The sequence below is a fragment of the Rhipicephalus microplus genome, chromosome X, assembly GCF_043290135.1.
Source record: "Rhipicephalus microplus isolate Deutch F79 chromosome X, USDA_Rmic, whole genome shotgun sequence".
NCBI classification, from domain to species: Eukaryota; Metazoa; Arthropoda; class Arachnida; order Ixodida; family Ixodidae; genus Rhipicephalus; species Rhipicephalus microplus.
Window position 1 is genome coordinate 230,517,174 of NC_134710.1, and position 23,856 is coordinate 230,541,029.

General features: G+C 43.1%; 2 protein-coding genes across 5 annotated transcripts in view; one reads left to right on the top strand and one right to left on the bottom strand.

Moving 5' to 3' along the window:
- The window catches only part of LOC119187843 (large proline-rich protein BAG6), a 233,953-nt gene that overhangs the window by 47,518 nt on the left and 162,579 nt on the right, over nucleotides 1-23,856 (top strand). For 3 of the 4 annotated variants that reach the window (XM_037435931.2, XM_037435932.2, XM_037435933.2), the window contains exons 6-10: nucleotides 3,256-3,327; nucleotides 6,068-6,196; nucleotides 9,194-9,304; nucleotides 12,505-12,733; nucleotides 18,810-18,960. In XM_037435931.2, the coding sequence (XP_037291828.1) occupies nucleotides 3,256-3,327; nucleotides 6,068-6,196; nucleotides 9,194-9,304; nucleotides 12,505-12,733; nucleotides 18,810-18,960 (692 nt within the window). The remainder of the gene's footprint in view (nucleotides 1-3,255; nucleotides 3,328-6,067; nucleotides 6,197-9,193; nucleotides 9,305-12,504; nucleotides 12,734-18,809; nucleotides 18,961-23,856) is intronic. The other variant, XM_075878767.1, reaches the window with a different exon arrangement.
- Nucleotides 1,100-23,856, bottom strand: part of LOC142776012 (uncharacterized) — a 111,852-nt gene continuing 89,095 nt past the window's right edge. Inside the window, exon 3 of the mRNA XM_075878769.1 lies at nucleotides 1,100-1,299. Within this exon, the coding sequence (XP_075734884.1) occupies nucleotides 1,230-1,299 (70 nt within the window). The 3' untranslated portion in view covers nucleotides 1,100-1,229. The remainder of the gene's footprint in view (nucleotides 1,300-23,856) is intronic.

Genomic DNA, 23,856 nt, shown 5'->3' on the forward strand with positions numbered 1-23,856 from the left:
TGGCAAAGAGTAGAAATGGTCCTCTACATCCACACTGAACCCTGAAAGGATTGCAAGGCAGCAGCATTCATTAGGAAACGAGTGACTTCCTCAGAGTTCTTGACCCGAAATGGGTCCACTAAACACAAGGAGGACTAGTGTTTCTGTAGGTACGTTGAAACATCATGCTGCCACATACATCGCTCTGAAACTATGAGGCGGAACGGTGCGTCTGGTTTGTGGGTCTTCACTGTGAAGAACATCTGAAGCAGTAAACCTTTCTCCTTTTTCACTGAGGCACATAGCCCATCCAACTGTAGCCCATGCAACAAAGCCACCGCCCGTTTTTTACCTTCCGCCAGCTTCTTATAGATTCCATTAAGATTCTTCTCGATGGCCTGTGAGGCTTTCTCCAGGAACAAGCACTCGGGCATAACAGCGAAGGAATCCTTGTCTGCCACCAATGGTCTAAGGTGTTCTTCAGTGAGCTGGTCCAGAAGCCACCTATTGTCAAACTTCAAACCTGACCTTCCTCTGCAGCTCGTGATAACCGCCGCACACTCGGTGACGCAGCGAGCCCTTTCAGCTTCAGGAACATTATCAGCAATACAGTGTCCCAGCGCCAAGGATTCCGCTAGTTTTACCCGAGGTTCAAAGCAAAACTTCAAAGCGAGCTCAAGCACCGTTCTCACTTTATCACCCAGGGTTGCATCGCTGAAGGTTACCACCTCTCTTGGGATTGCTGGGGATCGCTCGGTTGTGTTGCTTGCCGCTGGTTAGCTGGATGCGCATAAATGATGCAATCTGCTTCCTTTTGTACTTCAAATTTGCACGCAACTCAGTTAAGGTGAATTAACAACTCGCCCAGCAGTCTGTGCTTATTAGTCTCTTGCCACAGATAACACCAGAGGTATCGTGCAACAGTGTGTGTTGAGGAAAAAAATAATTTTGGGTTCATTGCACCAGAGTGGCCACACCAGAGCAATAGTGGGCATCAAAGGGTTAAGCAGTTTAGTTCATTCTTAAGATTTCGGGTTGCATCCCAGACTGCATTCTAGGTCACAGTGGCCACATTTCAGTGGGGCCACTGTGCGAGAGCACTTGTGTACTTAAGTTTAAGTGCAAGTTGATCCTTTGTAGTCGGGAAACTCCCAGCATTACAGAGCAGCTTGCGCAGTCAATTGTTAGAGATGTCCACAGAGGCATTTTAATTCAAATGGCATGCATTATTGTTTAGGAAATATTCAGTGTCATCTTTTGGATAGTGGCACCATTGATAGTAGCAACTTTCTCACCATGTTCTGTCCAGGTGGCAGCACCCTGTGAAGAGAGGGAAAAAAAAAATAATGGAAAGATATAAGTTGCAGGTAGTGTTTCTGTGCATGGCATTCTGCGGCACTAATTATCCTGGGTTTCTAAAAAAACAATGAAAAATAATTAATGTTCCTCTATTCAATTAAGACAAAACGTCATCAGATGAGTGTTCTGATTAAAGTATTCACTATGACATGACAGGAAATAGCCCAAAAAAGCTTAGGGAATTCTTCGAGCGGTATCACACATTTTTGGTGTATTGCTGAAGGACTGTAATTGAAGGGAAGAGAGAAATAATTTTGCATGCTGCATATATGAGTATGTTTTTACATGATAATTAAGTGGCTTTCAAGAGCATTGAAAAAATGTGCCACTAATGGCCTGATCACATATCAAGTGCTTCATTATGGCACATCTGCATTAGTTCTGTGATATTTGGGCCATTATTTCAGTGCCTTTTGGCATTTTTACGATTGCATTGGTAGATAGGGGAATATAAGTAAAAAATTTATTTTTTTACTAATTATATCCTTTTTATTTGCTAATTTTAATTTTTTCAAATTTTTTGGGAGGGCGCAAGATTTTGGTCTTCTATGTTGTGTTGAATGTGTATATAATCTACACTGTTGTAATTAGCCTAGTTTTTTTTATCAGTCTTAATTTTTTTCAATTCGGAAACTAATGCTGAAAATTAAGTTGTTTTCCTTTATAGTGTCTCAGATTAGAACCATGACAAGTTTGGATATATTTGATAGGAAGATAACAAAACTATAATGTTAAATGTTTTGTTGATCTGTGAGGAGTTTATTATATTTATTTTTTGCACTATTCATTAATGGGCAAATGTATATTGCATTGAGAGCTGAACGTTTCCTCAAAGAAAATGTTGAAGGGGCTTTTATACACACTACTGTCTTCGTTAAATGTCAGTCTACTACACTGCAATAAATGTAATTACATATTGTTCCGACTACAGCAATTTCTGGTAAATTAAATTATACTTTATATTGAACTATTTTCAAACACCATATACTTTGTCATTACATTGAAAAATTTCTGGCTACATTGAACAAAAATAGCCAAAAGACGTAAGGTATCGAACATTGGGCAGGACAAGACAGCCCAAGAAGTTGGCTTTCTTTTTACAAATTTTTGTTATTGTTGTTTTTTCTCACGAAGGAGGCATTTAGTAGAGCAAATGCTGGGATTAGGAGAGTTTTGCATGAAGCGAGAAGCAACCTATCACATGCATTCTTGCATGATTCCTTGTTGCTTTGACGGCCCCTCGTACGCTTGCCCACTTGTTCCACTTGTTCTGTTCATGTGATGGGTGCTGTAAAGCAGAAGTCAGAAGTGCCTGCCATTGCTCACAAAGGTGGCGATAATACACTTGAACATAGGGAAAAGAAGCTTTATATTGTCACTGTGTGCCGCATCCCAAGTGCCCTAAGTATCAAATGTAACATCATTTTGTTTCATTTTTCGTGGCAATAGGTCGTCGCTAAACAGTGTGTATGTTTATCATTGCCATAAGTGATACAATCTTCCGCCTCGGTGGATCAGTGGCTAGCGTGCTCTGCTGCAGACCTTAAGGCCGTGGCTTTAATCCCGGCCGCGGCGGTCTCATTTTGATAGAGGCAAAATGCTAGAGGCTCATGTACTGTGTGATGTCAGTGTGCGTTATGGAACACCAGATGGTCAAAATTTTCAGAGCCCTCCACTATGGCATCTCTCATAATCAAAGGGGGGTTTTGGGACGTTAAACTATATATCATTATTATTATTATTATTTTATTATTATTGCAAGTGGTGCAGTTCGATGCAATGAAAGTCTGTTTTTGTTTCTTAGCGCTTGAAGATTTGATCTTAGAAATGCTTTCTTTGTGGAGCTTGACTGTTCAATTGGAACACTTAGTGCATGATTGTTTCTGCACTAAATGTCAAGTATATTGTGTTTTTCAGCAAATTGTACAAGACGTGGTGTCTGGAATGGGAGAAATCGGCCGAAATGCCACGGTCATGTCAAGAACATCGGTGAGAAGGCATTTGTTTTTATTTTGTGCTAAGTTTGCAAGCTTGCATTAGACAGCTGCTGTCATTAAGCATAGGCATTACTGAACTCCTGAGATAAGTAGAATGTAAAAACATTTTAAAAATGTTTTAAAAGTCCCTGCTGCAGTCCTTCCTTTTTTGTCTTGAGTAATTTACCACGTGTATTGCTCTGCTAGGATTTATTCAACGGGGCTTTTGAAGTGTAGGTGTCACAGTGTAGAAATGAATCGTCTCATTTAAGGAAAAATAATGTAGACTCTCAGTAAACGGAAATCTGTTAAGGGGAACTGCTGCCCAAATGAAACCGCTGTTTCCAGCACAGTTGGTTTCATACTTGGATTCTCCACCCCGTGGAGGAAGGAATACTGAAGAGAGGCTGTTATGTCACATTTCGTGAAGCTCAAAGGGGGAGAAAGCGGAGGGCTTTTCCCCTAAAGGTTGGTCACGCTTCAGCGTGCTTGCGCATGAGCGACTGTGTTGGCGACAAAGAGGCGAGCCACACAACATGTTGGACGCGCCTAGTGGCAGTGCCGTCGCCAGCTGATGAACTAAAAAAAGCAAGACTTTTGTGCCCATATTGCACATCTACAATAAATTTTCAGCTTTGGACATATCGTTTAATCCGCTGTATGCAAGAGGCAATGGTGTTACTCGGCCAAATAATCGCCACAGGCAGGCTGCTTTTTTTTTTTTGTGCAAATACAGTAAGTTTGGGGTACGAACATAACTTAACAGTGAAATCTTATTTGGTCTTGTAATTTAGCAAAATGAAGTGCCTCAGAATCATTGTTTGCCTGCATGTGTCGCGAAACGTTTGCACGAGTATTGTTCACAGCAGCACGCGCCAGCAGACTGTGACCATACCAAAGAAGACTTGGCCACAGACGAAGTTACCATGGGCAAAATGTAAACAGGATGTGATAATTTAAACAATAAATCTCCATGCATGTCAGTAATTCTTGACTCTTTAAGCTGCGGTGAGCACACTGGGCCACTGTTTTCAGATAGTTGTGACCATCGTACACTGGAACGGGTCGCCGCCACCTTTCGCATTAGGAGCCGTAGGCACTGCCGTTTTTATTTTGGAATTTGAGCCTTCCATCGCGGAGGCACGCAATATAGCGTAGTGCTGATAGCAAAAAGCGCAAGTGCAGCACCAACCATTTTTAGAGAAGTGGTAGAAAGCTTTGAAAAGAACCGCTTTCGACCGCAAGCATGAAGACTCGCAACAGTGAAGACAGATGCTCACTGAAAGCTTCCAACACATTGCATCATCTTGTGAAGTGCAACAGCTGTGTTAAAATGTGCCCTTCTGAACTTAAGCCAGCTCTCTCAACAATGCGATCATGTGAATGGTGATGCAGACGACACGAGTTCTTGCCTTGCAATATTTGAAACCTTATGCATCTTCCCTTTTTATGGGTATTCACTTTGTTTGAATTCTCACTATATACATAAGTTAATTTGTATGCCCACCTGCTATGGTCTCGGAAAAAGACTTTTTTCAAATAAAAGAATGGACTGTTGTGAACTTCGTGAGCTGATTTGAATTGGTGGGCTTTAAAAGGCCGAGGTAGCGAAATGCAACTGCTGAACATTTGCCGATTTTCGTCTCGTGACAAAGTGGCTCCAGGCCACACAAAGCCAAACGGAGCCGAAAGAACGAGGAGACCATGCAAAAAAAATGTCACATAGTATAATCCGAGTATCATTTAACAAACAAAAACTAAGAAAAGAATATATGCAGTAATGCTTAGCCTCGCCCAAAAAATTTTTGTAGACTGCCTGATTACACCTGTGGCATGGCCCTTACACCTGTGGCATGGCCCTGTTCTTCAAGGTATTTTTTCGAATGATAGCTAAGCATTTAGTAGGAAAAGGTGAACGAATATTCATTCTCAACATAAAAAAAAAAAGAGGTCGAATACAATGCGCACCTTCTTTCTGATTGAGAAGTCCGAAAATTTTCTGCCCGTACAAATGAAACCAAAGCTGTGTTGTTAGCAACAACCTACTTTTGGAAAAGTTTGGTACAGTGCCATCACCATCATATAATGGTAATGGAACACATATATGTTAATGTAGGAGGTTTTCGTGTGTTAACAGAGCTGTGTGCATCGTATTTATTGTCTTGTGAAATGCAATCGGGCATGTGCCACTGTTATTACGAAGGCTCACGTCAACTGACAATTTCTTTGTCGCAGGGTTTGACTGTGGAACACAATATGCACGAACTAAATGTTGTCATTTTGGGCTTTGTATGGAACAAAATGTGCTAGTAGCTTTCATTTAATTGTTTTTTCAATAAGTGGGGTGGTTGCTGCTTGTGGTAGAAAAGCCACAATCGGCACAAAGATTTTGGTTTGTGTGATGTAAGCTGCGTTTTGATTGGAAGCAGGGAACTTTCTTGCTAGGGGAGTGAAATTTAAGTAAGGTGTGCCAATTTGTCTGCTTTTATCTTAAATTCTAATACTGAATAATTTTGTTTGTTTCCATTGCCTTTCAACATTCTTACTACACTAGATTTTGGGATAAAACAAAAGCATTGTAATGGGAGATTTGGTGAGTAAAATTTAGAAACAAAAGTTTATGTATGTGACTTTCGGCATTATGAATGTTGAAGATAATGCTTTGGGCTTATTTGGCACTGCTATAAAATGTCAAGGATTCGTACTAGATTAGATTGTCCTAGGCTTCAATGTTTTGTTTGTTTAACCTGCAGGAAGATGGTTCTTCTGTGGATGTTCACATCAACTTGGGTCAAGTTCCAATGCCGAGCGAGTCCCAGCTACGTCTTAACCAGGCACAAAAAATGGTGCAAAAAGCAACACGTGTAATTGCTGCTCTTGAGGTAAATATCTCTGTTGTAAAAAGAAACATGTCATTTTTAAATGCAATGGATAAAAGTAATGCTTTACTCTAAGAAAAACTTGACCAATTCTAAAAATGTTTCGTGGCATGTGATTCATGAAGCGTCATGCGCTAATTGTGAGACTATCCTGTTATAACTTCGAAAAGGTTTGGGGGCCCGTTTAACTATAAACAAAAAGGTTTGCGAGTGTAGTTTCTTCTACCTTGATGCTGTCCACCATAGTGGCATAGCAGGTCAAGTGCTTGACTATCAACCCAAAGGTAGAGGGTTTGATTTTTTCTGATGACAAAGGCTATCTGATGATTTGTTCTTTTTTTTTAAATTTAAGCTTTATTTTCAATTTATTCTGACATTTTCCTAAAATAATGGTACGTTTCTTGAATGGGGGGACAAGGACGTGGGGATCCTTTGTAGCTTTTTGTTTCTAGGTCTAGGTTGATAAAATTTCGCATACACACTAAAAATCGCATTAAAGAGATAAATGCAAATTTTAATAAAGATGTCTTTACTAGTTCTCATTTTATAAAGAACTCTCAAGTTCGCCACTTGTGGAGTCTGGCACAGGGATGAAACTTGCTAAAGTGCTGGATCAACTTCGCGCGCGCGCGTGCGTGCGTGTGTGTGTGTGTGTGTGTGTGTACATATTGCTTGTGCCCAAAGACAGTGCCAGATTTTTTTTTTTTTTTTTTTGCTGCCCCAAAGAAATTTTCTGCTTAACATTATTTGCATGTGCTTCATCAAGTCCTGCCTTTAAGTAATTGTGGAATAAAAAAAAAGGAAGTCTAAATTAATATTTGAAGACTGCCTTCAGGTATGACACAGTTTATGAGTTACAATAAAACAAACAGAATGAAGATTGGTCCGGCCATAGTCGCGCAATGCTTTCCACAACCAAGGTGGTCAACAACAAAAAAGTATCACAGAAAATGGCTTTTAAAGTTTGGAGAATGTTGCACCATTACTAAAATGCTGATTGACGTTTTAAGAACGTCAAAAGCCTTCCTGTCGAGTACACAGCGAACAGGAAGGCATGGATGACATCGGACATTTTTTCGCGGCTGGCTGCAGCAGTTGGACCGGCACTTCACGTCGAAGGACCGCAAGATAATTATGGTTGTTGACAACTGCAGTGCCCATAACTGTACAGTCGAACTGAAGAGCATCAAAGTAGTTTTTTTGCCGCCCAACACTACGTCTGCTCTTCAGCCGATGGACCAGGGTATCATTCACTACGTGAAGTCGAAGTACCGTAAGCACCTGCTAGAGCGAATGATCCTATGCTGAGAAGCTAGAAAGTTGTATCAAGTGGACTTACTCGGCGCAGTGCACATCATCGCCCACGTGTGGAAAAACACTCCGCCGCAAGTCATCGCCAACTGTTTTCGGCACAGCGGTTTTGTGAGGCCCGAGCATGCAGCAGTAGCTGACGATGGCATCGAGGAGGTGTCAGCAGAGTCTACCGACGATGACTGCCCGACTTTCGATGCTGTCCTTCCCACAGATGTGATCTTTCAGGACTACATCGCGATTGATCATGGTGTCGCCACGAGTGTTCTTGCACGATTTTGAGTTTCTACCTTGCGTATCACGCTGACAACCTTTTTTCTTTTCGAAGGAAAACTGAGAGGCGAGCAAGTTGGTACCGATTCATTACGGCGTGAATGCAGTGCAAAAAAAGATGAGAAAGTGAACACCACAAGCGCATCCACCTGTAAATAGCCAAATGCCTCGTAATCCAATCAGCCAGTGTCATCGCAATGCGGGGTTCGCCATTTCTCGAGTTCCTGTGCGCAGCACCTTTGTGATGCTATGTGCACACTTGAGGGGATGGTATACTGGGGGATGTAGACAAAGGGTAAGCCCCCCCCCCCCCCTTGTGTTAGACATGGCCCCTACCAAATTATGGGTGAGACTGACTTTGATTGTTCGGGTTCAGCTGAGCCTATGCCACTCTCCTTTTTACGCGCTCCAAAGAGCGGTGCATCAAGACTGGGCACCCCCCGGCCAAAACCGTCTAGCGTTGCCACTCACAGAAACTCGGCAAACAAGCCAACGCGCTACTTAGCGGACTCGGGCCAATGGGCCTGTGGGGCACATCCCCTGAACCTCATGCAGGAGGGGGGTTCGCAACCCGGGTGAGATTTGCCGGGCGCCAGCGGTTACATGAACAGTCATGTGTTTTCACCTTACTTCTCCCTCACTGCGGCCACGACCCTCCGATCCAGATCACGCAGCCTGAGCTTCCCCTCTTAGCTGTTTGAGCATCCAAAGACACCGCATCGCAAGGTGGAGGGGGCTTTGTGACTCTACAGGTCGCGGCTCCAATTTAGCTGGGTTACATGGGCACGCAACAACCCAAACTAAACTGTTCAGACACCTCTCAATCACGAATGGATTTGGATCAGTCCTGGACCAGCAGTGAGATCCCAAAACCCATATCACGGTCTCCTAATTAGCTGTATTACAGGGGCTCCCAAGTTCCCCCGGCCTTAGTGGTACCTAAATTGAAACCTCTCACTAGGAAAGCCATCCCATGCCGAGGCCTCTGAGAAGTTGGATTACAGGTGCTTACCAAATCATCCAGCCAATTCTGCACAGTTTCTACCCCAGCTGGTCTGGTCAGCCAGCAAGGTAATGGCGGAACTCTTCCTTGGATGCTCACTGGTTGCAATCGGTTCATGAGCGGCATCCACTCACTGTGATCTATAATCGACCACCTCACCCGCATGCAATGTGTTACAGAGGCCCGCCACAAACCTCTGGTGTGGAATATCCGGGTAGCTGTCATAGGCACACAGTGCCATTCTTTTTTTCGGGCATTTAGAGTAGGTTTTCATCCAAATCGGCTTTGCACAGAATAGAATAGGCACTGCAGATGCTGGAATGAGTGATTTCAAAAAGTCTATTTTTTTACGCGGTTTTTGCAATCTGATCCCCGCGTCTCCCCTTAAGTGTTTATATCGTTTTGGCTTGCAGAACCAAGGCCAGCAGACCACACAACCTCCTGAGGATGAAGGAATGGATATTGAAGAGCAAGTTGAGGTGGATGTCCAAATGGTTGACACCAATGGAAATGACACTGCACGAGTAACCTTATTTTTCACCTCTATTACATAGCAGCTTCGCTCATACCACATGCATGACTGATTTTAGTGCTGGAAGGGCTGCAGCACGTGCAAATCAATGCTGAAACACAAATTTTGAACCAAGTCACTGAATTTTTCATAATGTGCATGCTCAGTGGCAATCATAAAGGCATAGATATGCAGGTTAGTATTTACCATTATAATCATAGCCTAATCAATTCATTTCAGTATTGATGTTTATGAAGTGTGTGCATGTCTGTATGTGTGTGTTCAAATTTGCTTCAAACCTAAATTTTATTACAGTAAAAGCTTGTTAATTTAGATTTTACAGAACCAATGAAATTGTCCAAACTTAACCGAATTTGAAGTTAAAAAAGAAAAAAAAAATGCTGGTGACATCTTTATCACGGCAGTTGTGAAAATTGACACTGTAAGCGGTGCGGTGTTATAACCAAAGCATGGTTTTTTTTTTTTTTTCGGCCTTTGTCCATGCCAAAAGGGTGACCTACGTTTCGAAAGCAATTTATCGCACTTTTCACTTGCAGACACATTTAACACAATCACAACCACAACACAGCATGAAAAGTTCTCAACTGCGGCATCAGCGGACGAACGCTGTAATTTTTGTTTGGCTATTCTTGTGAACAGCGCTTTGAACAATTTCATCCTCCATGTAGCTTAAATACTGAAGCATTTAACTGTTGTCCACACAATATGTTTTCAGTTTCTTGAATTATTATGTGTCTTTCTTTGCTTGAGAAATATGGTTCTGGTGTAAAAATGACATCATCCTCGCCGTCTGGCTTGTCTGTGTTGGGCTTTGTACACCCTCACACTGCTGCAGTAATTGCGTCATCTGTGCTCACCTCTGTAGACAGAAAGCTCCATCTCCCCGGCATTGACAAATTCTTGGAAGGTGTCTGTAGCTGTAACAAAGTTGCTCTCAACGAGGCAGGACCACGTGTAATCAGTGCTGAGTGTCTGATCGGCAACAGTGTCGCTCTGCTCATGGTCTTCCAGAGTCTCTGCATTGCAGGAAGTCTGCCCTGTTGAAACCCGGGCTCATGGTATCGGCCTTCACCTGCCACCTTGAAGTGACCACCATGTCAAATGTGCCCCTTAAATACACTTGAATACACTTTTAAGAGGCTTCTGCTGTATGCTCAGCAAAAATTTTCCCCAAATGCTTTTTTTTGCAATCTTAAGTTGAGTGCAGTCAATTTCGACATGATTTTGTGGGCTATGCAATTGAAGATAAGCATGACCAGTCATTTCTCTGCCACCATAATATCCTCATCGAACTTGCAAAGCCAGCTTCTGAACAAATTTTGAATTGTCCTCGTTTTTTATTGGATTTGGACGTCACTGGCAGGCACTCATGCTTTTTAAAGTTTTGTGGCCTTACCGATTTACCTGTGACAAAGAGGCGGCACTTGTCACTTCTATCCATGGGAGCACGAAACAATTCATATATCCGCTCCTTTGAGGCCTTGTGGTTAGAGCAAGCTGTGCCTTTGTGTGAAAGAGTGCGATTGTGCAGAAGGTTGTAAAATAATCCAGCTTCATAGGCATTATATATGTCTGTCCATATAGGTGAATAGCATATTTTCTCAGTATAAGCGAAGCCAGATTTCAATTGACTCGTCATTAACACCGTCACTTTCTCCGTACAGCACTTTGCAGTTGATGCCGATGGGATCTTTCAAACGCTGTATCCGCCCGTTAAGCGCGTTGGTCATTATGGCTTAAAAGAGCTCCGAGTGACTTAGCCTTTTGTTGAAGTGTGGAGCCACTTACTGGGATGCCCTGAGCCCTAACTTCCCAGAACCATCTGAACAGTGCTGCGTTCATGTCTTCATATTCGCACTGTCCGCAGCCTATAGGTGGTGCACAAGGTAAATCAACATGGCGGTCCGGAGGATGATAGTGAGCAAGTAGGAGGGCATAGAAGCGTGTTGTAGAACTTGTTTTGACAAATGTAATCACGCCAGGCCGCTTTCATGGCGCGGCATCGAGTTCCACATGGAAATAGATTATAATTACGTGAAAAACAGGGCACATGAGTAGAAATTTGTGGACCAATCATTTGTATGGTGACGAAGGTGAAACCTCGGCACAATTTGCGAGCATCTATTACCACTTCATTCTCTGCTGCACTGATCCACTTGTGTCCGGAACTGTCATGTTGGCTTCCCATGAATAAATGTTGCGACGATACACATTATTTGCGGCTCCCATATGCAACTCTCTAGCAATTAAACAGTGGCTGCATTATTTTATTTAGTGTGACCCAGCTCGCGCACTTGGTGTCTTGAAAGACCTCATGAGTAGGTTACAAACACAAAAGGGATAGAAATGCATCATCTATGCCATACGTGACGCTTTGTCACTCGCGAAAACAAATTGCTTTAAGCTCTGATGTTGTGAAGGAAAAAGGTTGTCACTCGATAATTGGAAGCGTCCCTAGCAACCGGAGCACCTACCTCCTTGACTTGAACGTCACTTGCCACCGCCTCAATACAGTGCGTTGGAAACGCATTTGTGGGGTTCGTGCTGCCTTGGCACAGCCTGAAAACGGTGCGTTTTCAACGTGTTATTCTTCTAACGTCGGGTTTTCACGTGTGAAACGCCGTTATGTATGGATGCTACGCAATGCATTCACATTTCCTCATGATTCCGTTCGGAGAGATGGGGGCATTTTTTCTCTCTACCCGCTGTGCGGCACGTCAGTCTACGGACAGTGCGAATTCTGACGTACATATTCTCTCTAGTGACAAGGAAGACTAATCTTGCTGCAGTTGCTACCACTGTTTGTCCTTGTTCTTTCAGATGGTCGACACGGCTGTGTCAGAAACGCTTCTTCAGCATGTTCTCTATGTCCCTTATAGCTCATTCTTTGGTTTGTAGCAATGAGGCACGTTTTTTTTTCACCCACACTGCTTGGAACACGCTGCTGGCGCCATGGCAGGAGAAGCTCGACAACACGTGCTCATGGTCACCAGGGATTCTAGGGAAATGGAACAGGTTGATCAGATCACTCGTGAACATTTCCCTGGCTTCGGAAGCCTACCCCGATCAGGCAATTTGGCACTGTCATTTGAAGACATCAATGATTACTAAATGGGGGAGCTTTAAAATTGCACTTCTGTCGAATGATGATGTTTATGAATCATTTGTACTCAATTATTATTCTACTTACAGCAGCCTCATGCATCAGGTGGCAGTAGCGGGGACAATGACCCAGCTGCATCTCGGTCCTTGGGATTGTCTGCATCAACTGGTCGTTTCGGTGAAGGAATCGTGAATGCTGCTAGAGCAGCTGCTGCTGCAGCAGCCGTTGTTGCTTCACGCGTCACAGCTGGATCAGTGTTTGGCTCCTCTGCAGCTACGGCTACAGAGAGTCCAGCAGAGACCTCTGCGGCAACTACCAGTAAGTTGGTACTTGAACAAAGGTTTTTACTGCCATTGAGTATCAGAGTGGTGGGAGGGCGCTGGTGTTTTTGGAAGCACATTCAAACATCAGTGTTTGAAAACATGCAATTTTTGTCATTGAAAGACTGTCAAGCGTCACTCTTAAGGTGCTACAACCTGCAACAGCTTAAAGCTTCATGAAAAAGTTCTTATTGTCCTGCTTCGCTTTCACAAAAACTATTTTGCTTTGCTTTATAAGGATCCACCAAGGTAGTTGGTATGTAGTCTCGCTTATCTTCTTCACAGCCTACATTCTGGTGTTTGTTGCTTGCATTTGAGTTTTAACCATGTGTAAAAGTGATTTATGTCCTGTTTATTGTTCTTCAATGTGCTCAAATCATTATGGCTTGATAGCCCCTCCCCCCCTCCCCTCTGGGTCTCTTGTAGACGAGCACTTAACACTTAGTTTACAGGTAGTGCTCCAAATTGAGACACTGCCTTGTTTGCATATCTTTTTGAGGCACAGGAGAACTGATGAATCTCTTCTATTAATTTAACAATTAACTGCAAGTTGGTCACTTCCTTTGATTTTTTTCTACAGGTATGCAGCGTTGCATACGTTTGATTTTGGGCTTGTGCATTCCCTGCCTTGACTCTTGCATTCTCCTTGGCCACCATACTTCGTGTTGTATTCTCTAATGAGTCACTTTATTTTCCATTTTTCTGTCTTTTGCCATTGATTCAAATGTGGCTCAGGGACCACTGTTACGGCTGGATTGGCATTCATACAGTTGGCATTCATTCATACATTATGTCATACAGTTAAACCTGCTTATAATGAACCTCTATACAACGAAGTTTTTCTATTCCCTGCTGTTACTCCATAGAAGCACGTGTATTTGTCACCTGTATGTAACAAAGTAACAGCGGGAAGCACCCTTGATATATAACAAATTTTTGCCCTAGACAATCTAGGAATCTTGCCCCAAATTTTTTATTTTGGCACAAATCTTTCTCGGTGGTCTTGCTGTCGACATAGAGCGAAGTGGCAGCGGCGTGCTCATAGCCCCTGCGACTCCCAGGCGAGAGCGAACGCTCGAGCGTTATTGCGCATGGGTGTGCACGTGGCGGGCCTGCGCCCCATGATCCGGCGTTACTGCCGTTCTTGTCGCCGCGGACACATGCGCGGATGTGCCCTCTCCCTCACTTCAAAAAAAAATTTTCTATTGGCAGTGCCACGCTTTTAGTTAGTGTCACATATGTGAGGCCACCCATATGGAGGGCGCTTTACCGAATAGTTTATCGCGGTATCCGTGTCGTTCGCGCTTCGTTTTCGACGGCGTGTGCGCATGTATGGCTTCACTGCGGAGGCATGGTGTATCCCCCCCTCCCCCGGAGGACGTTCAGCTTTGCTTGTTTTTCTAAACTTCTTTTTTTAAATGCGCACAACGATGTTGTAACTACCAAGGGGATGTCGGATTAGGCATTGATGAAAACTCTCCGACAACACGGTGACAATGACGTATTCATTCATTCATTTTATTACCTCAAAGGTCCCGGTTGGGATATTACATGAGGGAGTGGGTATTACAAAGGCTAACAATATAATGGTAGTTATGATGGGATAGATTCGATGAGCCGTTTAAATGCTTGGGTGTCGATGATGGTGGTGACTTCGGTGGGCAGGTCATTCCAGTCTTGGGCTGTGCGCAAGAAAAACGATTGCTGAAAGGTCACAGTATGGGCTTGTGGTGGGTATACTGCGTTACAGTGACTGATGCGGAAAATGCGGTGGGCTCTTCTGATGTATGGGTTATCTAAAGGCAAAGAATGGAAGAATTTATGATAAAGGTTAAGACGTGCGATTTTGCGGCGCTTAGCCAGATCGGATAAGTTAATCTCTGCTTTTAGGGCCGAGATGCTTGATATGTATGAATAGTTAGACAGTATAAACCGTGCCGCACGGTTCTGGACAGATTCGAGGGCGTAAGTGAGGTTATTGTGGTGAGGGTCAAAAATCGCGTTAGTATATTCTAGCTTTGGCCGGACAAAGGTTTCGAAGGCAACTTTTTTAATAGAAGGAGGAGCGAGCGAAAGGTTACGGCGTATATACCCTAGAGTACGATTAGCAGAATTGATTATGTGGTTAATATGACGGGTCCAAGTTAGGTCACGCGAGATGTACACACCAAGATATTTAAATGAATCGACTGTAGAAATCTGGTTGTTATTGATGCTGTAGTTATAAACAATGTGATGTTGACGACGGTGAATAGACATTAACACAGTTTTAGTTACATTCAAGGACATGAGCCAAGTGTTACACCAGTTTTGTATGTGGGTGAGGTCACATTGTAGTATGGAATGATCAGAGGGGTTATTAATTGTGCGGTAAACAACACAATCATCTGCGAATAGACGGATGTGAGAAGAAATATTACAGGGGAGGTCATTAATGTATATCAAGAAGAGGAGGGGACCAAGTACGGTACCTTGCGGTACGCCTGAGAGAACGGGTGTTAGAGATGAAGAGCGTGAGTTAGCATAAACAAATTGCTGACGGTTGGTTAAAAGTTCTCGTATCCAGTTTAAAACACATGGGTGGATTTAAGACGGGATAATTTCAATAAAAGACGACCATGGGGGACCTTGTCGAATGCCTTTTCGAAGTCTAAGAATATTGTGTCAGTCGGAATGTTATGGTCTAGGTTTACGTGTAGATCATGCAGAAAAAGAGCAAGTTGAGTGTCACAGGAGTAATGTTTGCGAAAACCATGCTGACTTGGGTGAAAGAAATTTACAGATGTTAAGAAGTTAGCAGTATGCGAGTATATGATATGCTCCATTACTTTACAAGAGACACTTGTTATAGAAATCGGACGGTAGTTACTCGGCGATGCTCGGCTTCCTTTCTTGAAGACCGGGATGACCTTGCCCACCTGCCAGTCATGTGGAACTGAACCGCTGTCGAGTGATTCCTGAAATATGAGCGACAAAAACAGGCTACACACATGTTTAGTATTTTTTAGCACTTTAGCATTGATGCCATCTACTGCCGTGGATGATAAGTTATTCAATGATTCAATGACTTAGACTATGCTGCATGAATCGAATGTGATGTTTTGCATCAGCGGATATGCGGAAAATGGAAGATCGGGTAAACTGTCGGGTGGCTCATTAGTAAAAACAGAACTAAATACTGTGTTAAGAGAATCAGCAATTTCAATCTCAGGAATAGGAAGGCCAAAGCTATTATTAAGTGAAATCTCACTACATTGAGAGGGATTAACTGTTTTCCAAAATCGCTTCGGGTTATTTTGCAGCATAGCTGGTAGGGTGTTAGAATAGAACTTGTGCTTAGTTTCGATGGTTAGTTTATAATATTCTTTCTCCACTGCGTAATAATTCTGCCATGTGGAAGCACAGTTAGCTCGTTTGGCAGCTCGAAATAGGCGTTTTTTCTTATTATTTAGTCGTTTGAGGGATACATTGAACCATGGGGAATTCATTTTCTCTGTTATTGTGATGGTAGGAATATAAATACATATAAGACGATGCATCTCTGCTTTGAAAAGCAACCAATTCGACTCGAGAGATTTTAGCGGAAAATTAGCGGAAAAAGTGTCAAAGTATTCTGTTAATTCTCGGTTTATGCTAACATAGTCTCCTTTATCGTAGAGGGTAAGTGTTTTGCGATTTTTTTGTTTCTTTAGTAGGTTGCAATAAAACGAGGCATGCACTGTTAGATGATCACTCAAGCCGCGCAAAAGGGTGATAGGCGTGAAGTTATCAGGATGCGTTGTTAACACAAGGTCCAAAACGTTGGACGAGTGATCAGTGATGCGCGTGGGATCAGTGACGAGCTGCGTTAAGCCGAATGTTATGCATGTGTTTAGGAAATCGCTTGCCGAGCTGCTGTTAGATAGTGAATAAGCGGGATCAGACCAGTCAATGGAGGGAAAATTAAAATCGCCGAACAACAGGACAGGGCTATTAGGGTACTTGTTTAATAATGTGTTCAGACCTTCATGAAATAAAGGTGTGAATGAACTGTCGGAATTAGGTGGCCGATAGCAGACACCAATGAGGATGTGCGGGTGTGTGGCTGTGCATCGAAGACAAACCATTTCCAATGGTGAAAGAAGGTTTATAAGTGAACAATGCAGATCTTCTGAGGTCGTCAGAGGTCTTCAGAGGACGTATCTTCAGAGGACGTATCTTCAGAGGTCGACTTGTGACACGCTTCCCTCTTACGTTGCAAGATCATGGGACCGAAGCCTTCACGCTTAGCCCAATAGCTGTGGCAACAACACAACAGTGCGGGGAATACAATGAAGGGCGCTTGTACTGCAGGCTGCAGCAGCCAACTCTTTCGGATCCGGTATCACGGAACTCCTACAAATTGTTGGTGTAAGGAAATACGGCCGCTCCAAGGAGAAGGGCTCCTTTGACAGTCTCTTCGCGTTGAAAGTGCACTGATGCTTGCCGATATAGTATGCACGCCAGTAATTGCAATCACGCCCTTAAAATCACGCCGTTGCTACTCAAGTGAAACTCTCCCTCCCCCTCCCCTTTAACCTTTCCTGCATTTTTCCATGCTCATTCAAGATGGGTCGTTTTCTTTCTGTTTGAGCATTTGACAGCAGTACTAACACGCGGGGGATGTTATAGTATGCGCCCTCTAGGCTATAGAGATGGGCCGACTCATTTGATCCCTGCTTCAATAGTGCGTGCGTACTTTTACCCACTCATAATAGTTACATTGCGCAGGAGCGTATTATCAACTTGGATGTGTTGCGGACCATGGCAGTGATGGCATAAACCCGCTGAGAGTGTCCATATAATTTCTATTGCATTAATAATGCAGTTTTTTAACCGCTAAATGTTTTCAGTTAGCTCTACTTTCAGTTCCCTTTTGGTTCAATTTGTGCATTTATTTTTTTATATTTTCGTGCCAAACATGCATATAATGAAATCCTCTTCATAACGAATTCTTCCGGGAATTCATCAATTTAGATATATCCAGGTTCAACTATAGAACAGGAAAAAAATTTTGTGGAACATTTATAAAAAATACTATAATACTTTCTGGGGCTTTGTGGGGCAAAGCCAGGATATAATTATTATGCCCATATAGTAGGAGACACCAAATTAATTTTCACTACATGGACTACACCTGAATCTCCAAGTACATGGCCCCTTATTTGTGGTACATCGCTAAGTGCACCATGAAGAGGCATCGCATAAACCAATGCAGCTTGCTGCCCTCGCTTTTATATATGGGCAATTCTACAATGTCAAAAATTTTTTTTAAATGCTGCCATGAACAAAGGTACCCATTTCAGATTGTGGCCCCACTATCACGCAGTTTTCTGTTGAAGCTCACTGTTATTGTGGCATGTGACAGGTTTTTAAGCTACTAATTCACATGACTGGGTGGAAAGCTAATGGTTTATAGTAGAGTGAATAGATGAGAGTTATGTCACTCTAGGTAGTGCACGACACCCTGATGGCAAGTCACAACAGCAGAACGAATCTTCCAGCTTTACTTGCGCAGGCACAGTGTGTTACCTGTATTTATTTTGGCTTTATGCATGCCATATAGCTGTTATGAACGAAACTGTGCCAGCATGTTATAAAATGGGAAATATGGTTGCAGGCTTTAACGTACAATGAAGTCTCCTAGCAAATTTCTCGCTCTGCCTGCTTGCACAATCAGTGCAGTAGTTTTCCCTGTGTTTGAATATTGGTGGTTTTGGGATGCTAACAAACTGTAACCGACAGTTAATATAGTTACGGACAATTATTATAAAAGTAACTGACAATTATTACAGTTATTGATAGTCTGAATCAACCTATACGAATAAATATGTCTGAATTATTGAGTTTTGGGGCTTAGGCTTATGTACTTGTTTGATGTGACAAGATGGCACATCTGAAATAACTGTTTATCCCAATTAAAGGGGTCAAATTAACAAGGTCTCAATATTTTATGCTTTTATTGTTTTTGCATCTTTTGGAGTTGGATGACCAAGTGCAAGTGCAGTTGTATTATGCTGCCACAATTAATACTAGAAAGTACAATGAACTTGCAGGACGTCATCAGTCGCCTGTCCAGTCGGCAGTTTCTGATAGTGGAGCAGCTCCTGCACAGCCAACAGCACCAACTACTACTGCGGCTTCCGGTGCTACACAGCAGGGCAGTGGACAGCCTAACATCAGTATAAGGCCACTTAGAGAACATGGGTGAGCAGGGTATTGCATGATACGTGTTGATTGAGACATTAGTTCATGTTATTGCTCTTGCATGATAAAAAAGAAGCATAAAGGAGGCCACTAACTGAACAAAACCATGAATAAGGAAAAAGTAAGGCTTGTAAATTGCTTAGTTCTACCAATAAGACTACTGATTTTAGTTCTAACATGCTTATATCCTCCTGAACTACAACTGTTTATAGGGGTGGGATCAGCTATGTTAAGGGGGGGGGGGGGGGGGGGAATGTAAAAGTACAGCAATCTCTCATCATAATGAAGTCAGTAGAGCAGCGACAAAAGTCATTATAAGCAGTAATTCAGTATAACTAACAACTCGAAAACATCCAAATCAGTCAAGCTTTAATTGTGCTACAACTGCGAGGAAGAAAAATTGTTACTGAGAGAAAGGAGAGGGGTTTAAGAGCCTAATGGGTGGGCTGTCATGTCCAAGGCTCCATTGGCTTGTGCCACCAACCGGACGTATTTCAGAAGCACTAGTTGCACCCCTGGGTCCAAGCTAGCATGAAGTACCTCCCATTGCTCCAGCGTTTTCATAAGTTTTCAAAGAGTGCATGAACCATGTGCACACACGTCAGCGGGTACACAGCATTTGCTGCTGCATGATGCCAAGCAGTTCTAGTTACGTGCAGCACTGCAGCACATCGTCATCTAAGCCGACATCGTCACTGCTGGGCCATGAGTCGTACCATACACACCCATTTGTCATGAAAGTGTTGTGATGTTCATTCTATTCCTGAGCGCACATGGAGTGCAATGATGCACAGCAGCCTCGCACAAAAGTCAGCATGAATGGCTGCTCAGTGCGTTAGAATGGTTGCCTATGAAATCTAAAATGACAGGGAAAAGGGAGACAACCACCGAAAGAGCACTAGCTTTGGAGGACAGTCACCCACAGAAGAAGACCGAATGGGTTTTTAAACGGTACAGCCATTCTTAATCAGCGAATCCACACCTGCGCCAAGTGTGCCAAATCAGATATACTCCGCCATCTGGATAATATCACCAAAAATTGCTCCAAACTGCGCTAATGTAGATTTGGGAGCGTCTGTCACCGGCAGTAACCACGTTGGTATGTCAAAACCCGTGCAACTTGTTCTCGGGGCCACAAAAGCCGCATCAATGTATCTAGAATTACAGTGGAACCCCGATGTTACAATCCTCACTGCTGCGTTTTCTTTACTGTTACGTTGTCTTTCATCGGTCCTGGCATAGTTCTCATAGAATCAAATGTATCATGAACCCTGCTGTTACGTCGCAACTGTGAGAACGTTCTTGCATGATGCGTTGCAACCTAGTCTGCCGAACCCGCCCAAGCATCGCCATTTTGATTTGACGTTTGACAGTCTTGGCCTGGCTTGGCTATGGAACAGGTATAGAAGTCACAGGCGAGTTCGAGGTGGCCATTTGTGAAAAGTGCCATCACCATCATCACTGTTCTTGCCGCGGAGGTTTCGCTATGGAATGCCGAAAGTGCAATACAGTCCCACCGCCGCATGCTGCACGTTGTGACACATCTTCAGTCGCTGTTATGTGCGCTATATACAGTGGAACTTCGATTGTACGTCTCTCGTTTTCGTGACGACCTGCATTTTACGACGAAACGGTATAGTCCCGGCAAAATCCCCATAGAAACAATGTATAAAAAACCTTGGTTATACGATCCAGTTTTACGCCGACCCCCGCATCTTACGCCGACCTTCAGATTCCGTCGGAAAGAAAAAAAACATCTTTACTCGAATCACGCGTCAACCAAATATTCAAGAGTGCAAAATATCAGGTTGCGTACCCCAAGGACGACTACAGGAAAAGTAGTCATCTTCATCGAATGGAAAATTTATTCTCCCGGAAGTTCATGCACTTCTACATATGCCTTAATCGCGTGCATACGTATCGGGGGTCGTTACCTAGTCAAGCTTTATCCACATAAGAGTAGGTTCAGCTGACCAAAAAGCTGGTATTTTCACATTTTCGGTCCATGGAAATATTTTCTGGTTGACATAAAGCTGATCTCCTGCCTCTGTAACACTCGCAGTCACTGGTTTGCGCACGCATAAGGGCACGCTCAGAACGGCAAGCAGAACGCTCAAAACGGCAAGCAGATAGAAACGTGCAGCGCACTGCTCACGCACAAAATGACGCACGAAAACAAAATACGCAGGACTAGAGAAAACTAACAACATTTACCGCTCGACACTTAATGTGCTGTTTAAACAAAAACAGGGCACGAAACGTAATCACAGGTACATATGAGTGCGAACAAGTGCCCCAGCTGTTACTTCACCTTGTTTGAAAAGCGCATTCTTCGCAAACGGCACCTGTACTCTGAGCGAAGTGATCTTTGCACGACCGGCAACTAAACACAATCATTCCGGTCAAAGTAGAAGGAGCAGGATTCTCCCTACCGAAAAATAAGCGCATGCACGCAAACCATTTACCCCCCCCCCCCCTTCCCCCCCATTCACCGGGCAAAGCACACGTGGGAGATGCGAGGCTCCCGTATCCTCATTTTGCACGGATGCCATGAGATGGCACCACTTATTTGTTTCCTAGCAGCTTTGACTGCAATGTCAGACTATAGCAGGCTCCTTAAAAATTTCATCTGTGGTTACTTTTAACTGGTGTTTTTGCTTCATCATTCTTCTGAACATCAGATTCCTTGCTCACTGCCTGGCTCGGTGGTTTTATTTTGGCCAGATATACATATTTTTTCACATTTACCACACACGCTCGGAACATTGAGTGCATCTGGAAAAAATGTTTACTTAGTTTATATGGAGCGCCTGATTTTTTTTTTTTTTACCACTCGAGGGTTTGTTTCCAGTGCACAGTTTTCCAAGCAGTCATGGCGTTCATGGAATTTGCTTTTTATCATCATGGAAAACCTGGGAAAGTCGGGGAAATAAGAAATATCAAATCGCTAGACAGCCTGTCACTTCAGACCACATTTCTGACAACCTGCCTTTGTTTGCTGCATGATGTTTACATTGATTGTTGTCTGTTAAATATATTTTATAAGAAATATTATATTTAGAAGATACTTGGAGAATGCCCAGATCTTCAATTATTGTATGACAAATTTAACATCTGTTCCTCAAACGCCCATAGCTGCTCCAAAAAGTAAAAAGGCACTTCCATCACTGCACTTATTCATCATTATCTGACGCACTTAATTCCGAAACTCTCTAGTCCATATAATTTTATTGCAATAAAAAGGGCCAGGTGAGTTTTTGGCGTTCCTGTCAAAAGAATCTAGTAGTGAGCAAAGCTTTGACTCGCGCTATTGCGGCAGTCAGCTGCGCCGTCCCGTTCGTTCACGCGTGTCCCAGGAAGACATACGCGAATTGTTTGGACGGAAATAGACTCTGCTAGTTTTGTTAATCCTTTGAGACTCTCACATTGGTGGGAGACCCTTACCCCATGTGTTTGGCCACTCCAAGCCACTATAAAACTGCAATGCTACTAATGGCGCTTGCGAATGAGACCCCCCCACACACCCCCTCCCGTTTTTCACGGTGTTTTTTTTGTTTGTTTGTCCTTGTTTTTTTTTTTTTTTTGTGCTGAAAAATAAAATGGAGGGAAATAATTCAGTGCACACCCCCCCCCCCCCTTTCTCCTCGTTGCGGAAATTTTCCGGATTCAGAATCCTTGAACTTGGCAGGTATGCTAGACTCGCTTCGTTGAATAAACTGCTCTGAAAAGAATTTTTGTGCCACGAGTGTCTTGGCCATAACTGTTCGGTATTTAGAAAGAACGCATAGGCTGTCATAGGGTGAGCCGTTTCCTGTCGCAACAAACTCTCTGTACAAATTATTGATTGATAACCGTATTTACTCGCATAATGATCACACTTTTTTTTTTCTTAAAAAATCAAAGTTGGTGGTATGTTTAATATGCGGGGAAAATTTTATGAAAACATTTTCGGTATAAGCATGAAAGTGTGGTAATCAAAAAAAGTTAGGTACGTCAGCTTATATGATGCACGTCACTCTTCTTTGGTGGTTGAAAAAGCTGTCTTCTGCAAGCTGTTCCCACGAGGGTCGTGCACACCGGCTATTTTTTCTCGCAATCGTTTAACTGCAACAGTAGTATCTGCTGCGATCATGAGGGATGCCCAGAAGTGTGCACTGCGACGCCACGACGCACTTAGCCAACTTCGTGGTAACCTCGCATGGTGGGCGGGACGCCGCCGTTGGCAATGTAGCAAGCAAACATTGCAGCAGGCTGCCACCGATGCATCAAGACAAACAAGATTAGCGACAATATACGACAGTCGCCTCGCTTGCAACTGAAACGAGAGTCTGGGACCGTGTTGCGGAAACGGTCACGATGTTTTCTGGACAAGCGATTTCTTTATGGTTTTCCAGAAACATACGATGCGATGGCAATGAATTTCTCTTCGCGGCAGCTGTGGCGACAGCAAATCCTGCCGCCATAGCGACAGCAAATCCTGTCGTTGTCGCTCGAAAATTGTGTGCATGTGGTTGGGGCTTAAGGAGAGATGCTACTCGAAGACACCTTTTTTTTTTTTTTTAAATATTAACCCTAGAGCAATGAAACGTCAGCTGTTAATAGAACTCTGTATACTGATTTGAAATATATAATTAGTTTTCTTGCAAGTGGCATACTTTTAGGTCTGCGGCATGACAAAGTGAAAACCTTAACCCTTTTGCCCCCCCCCCCCCCCCTTTTCATCCCTAAACTTCCGTAAGTTTTCACCATTCATAGCTCATAATATTTGAAATAAAGCGTAGAATACAAATAAATTATTATGAAGCGAATACAAAATATGCAATATGCGTGAAAAATAAGACGTGAAAAAGTTCATATTTCACCTACCCTAGTAAAGGTTTACTTATAGTTTATTAT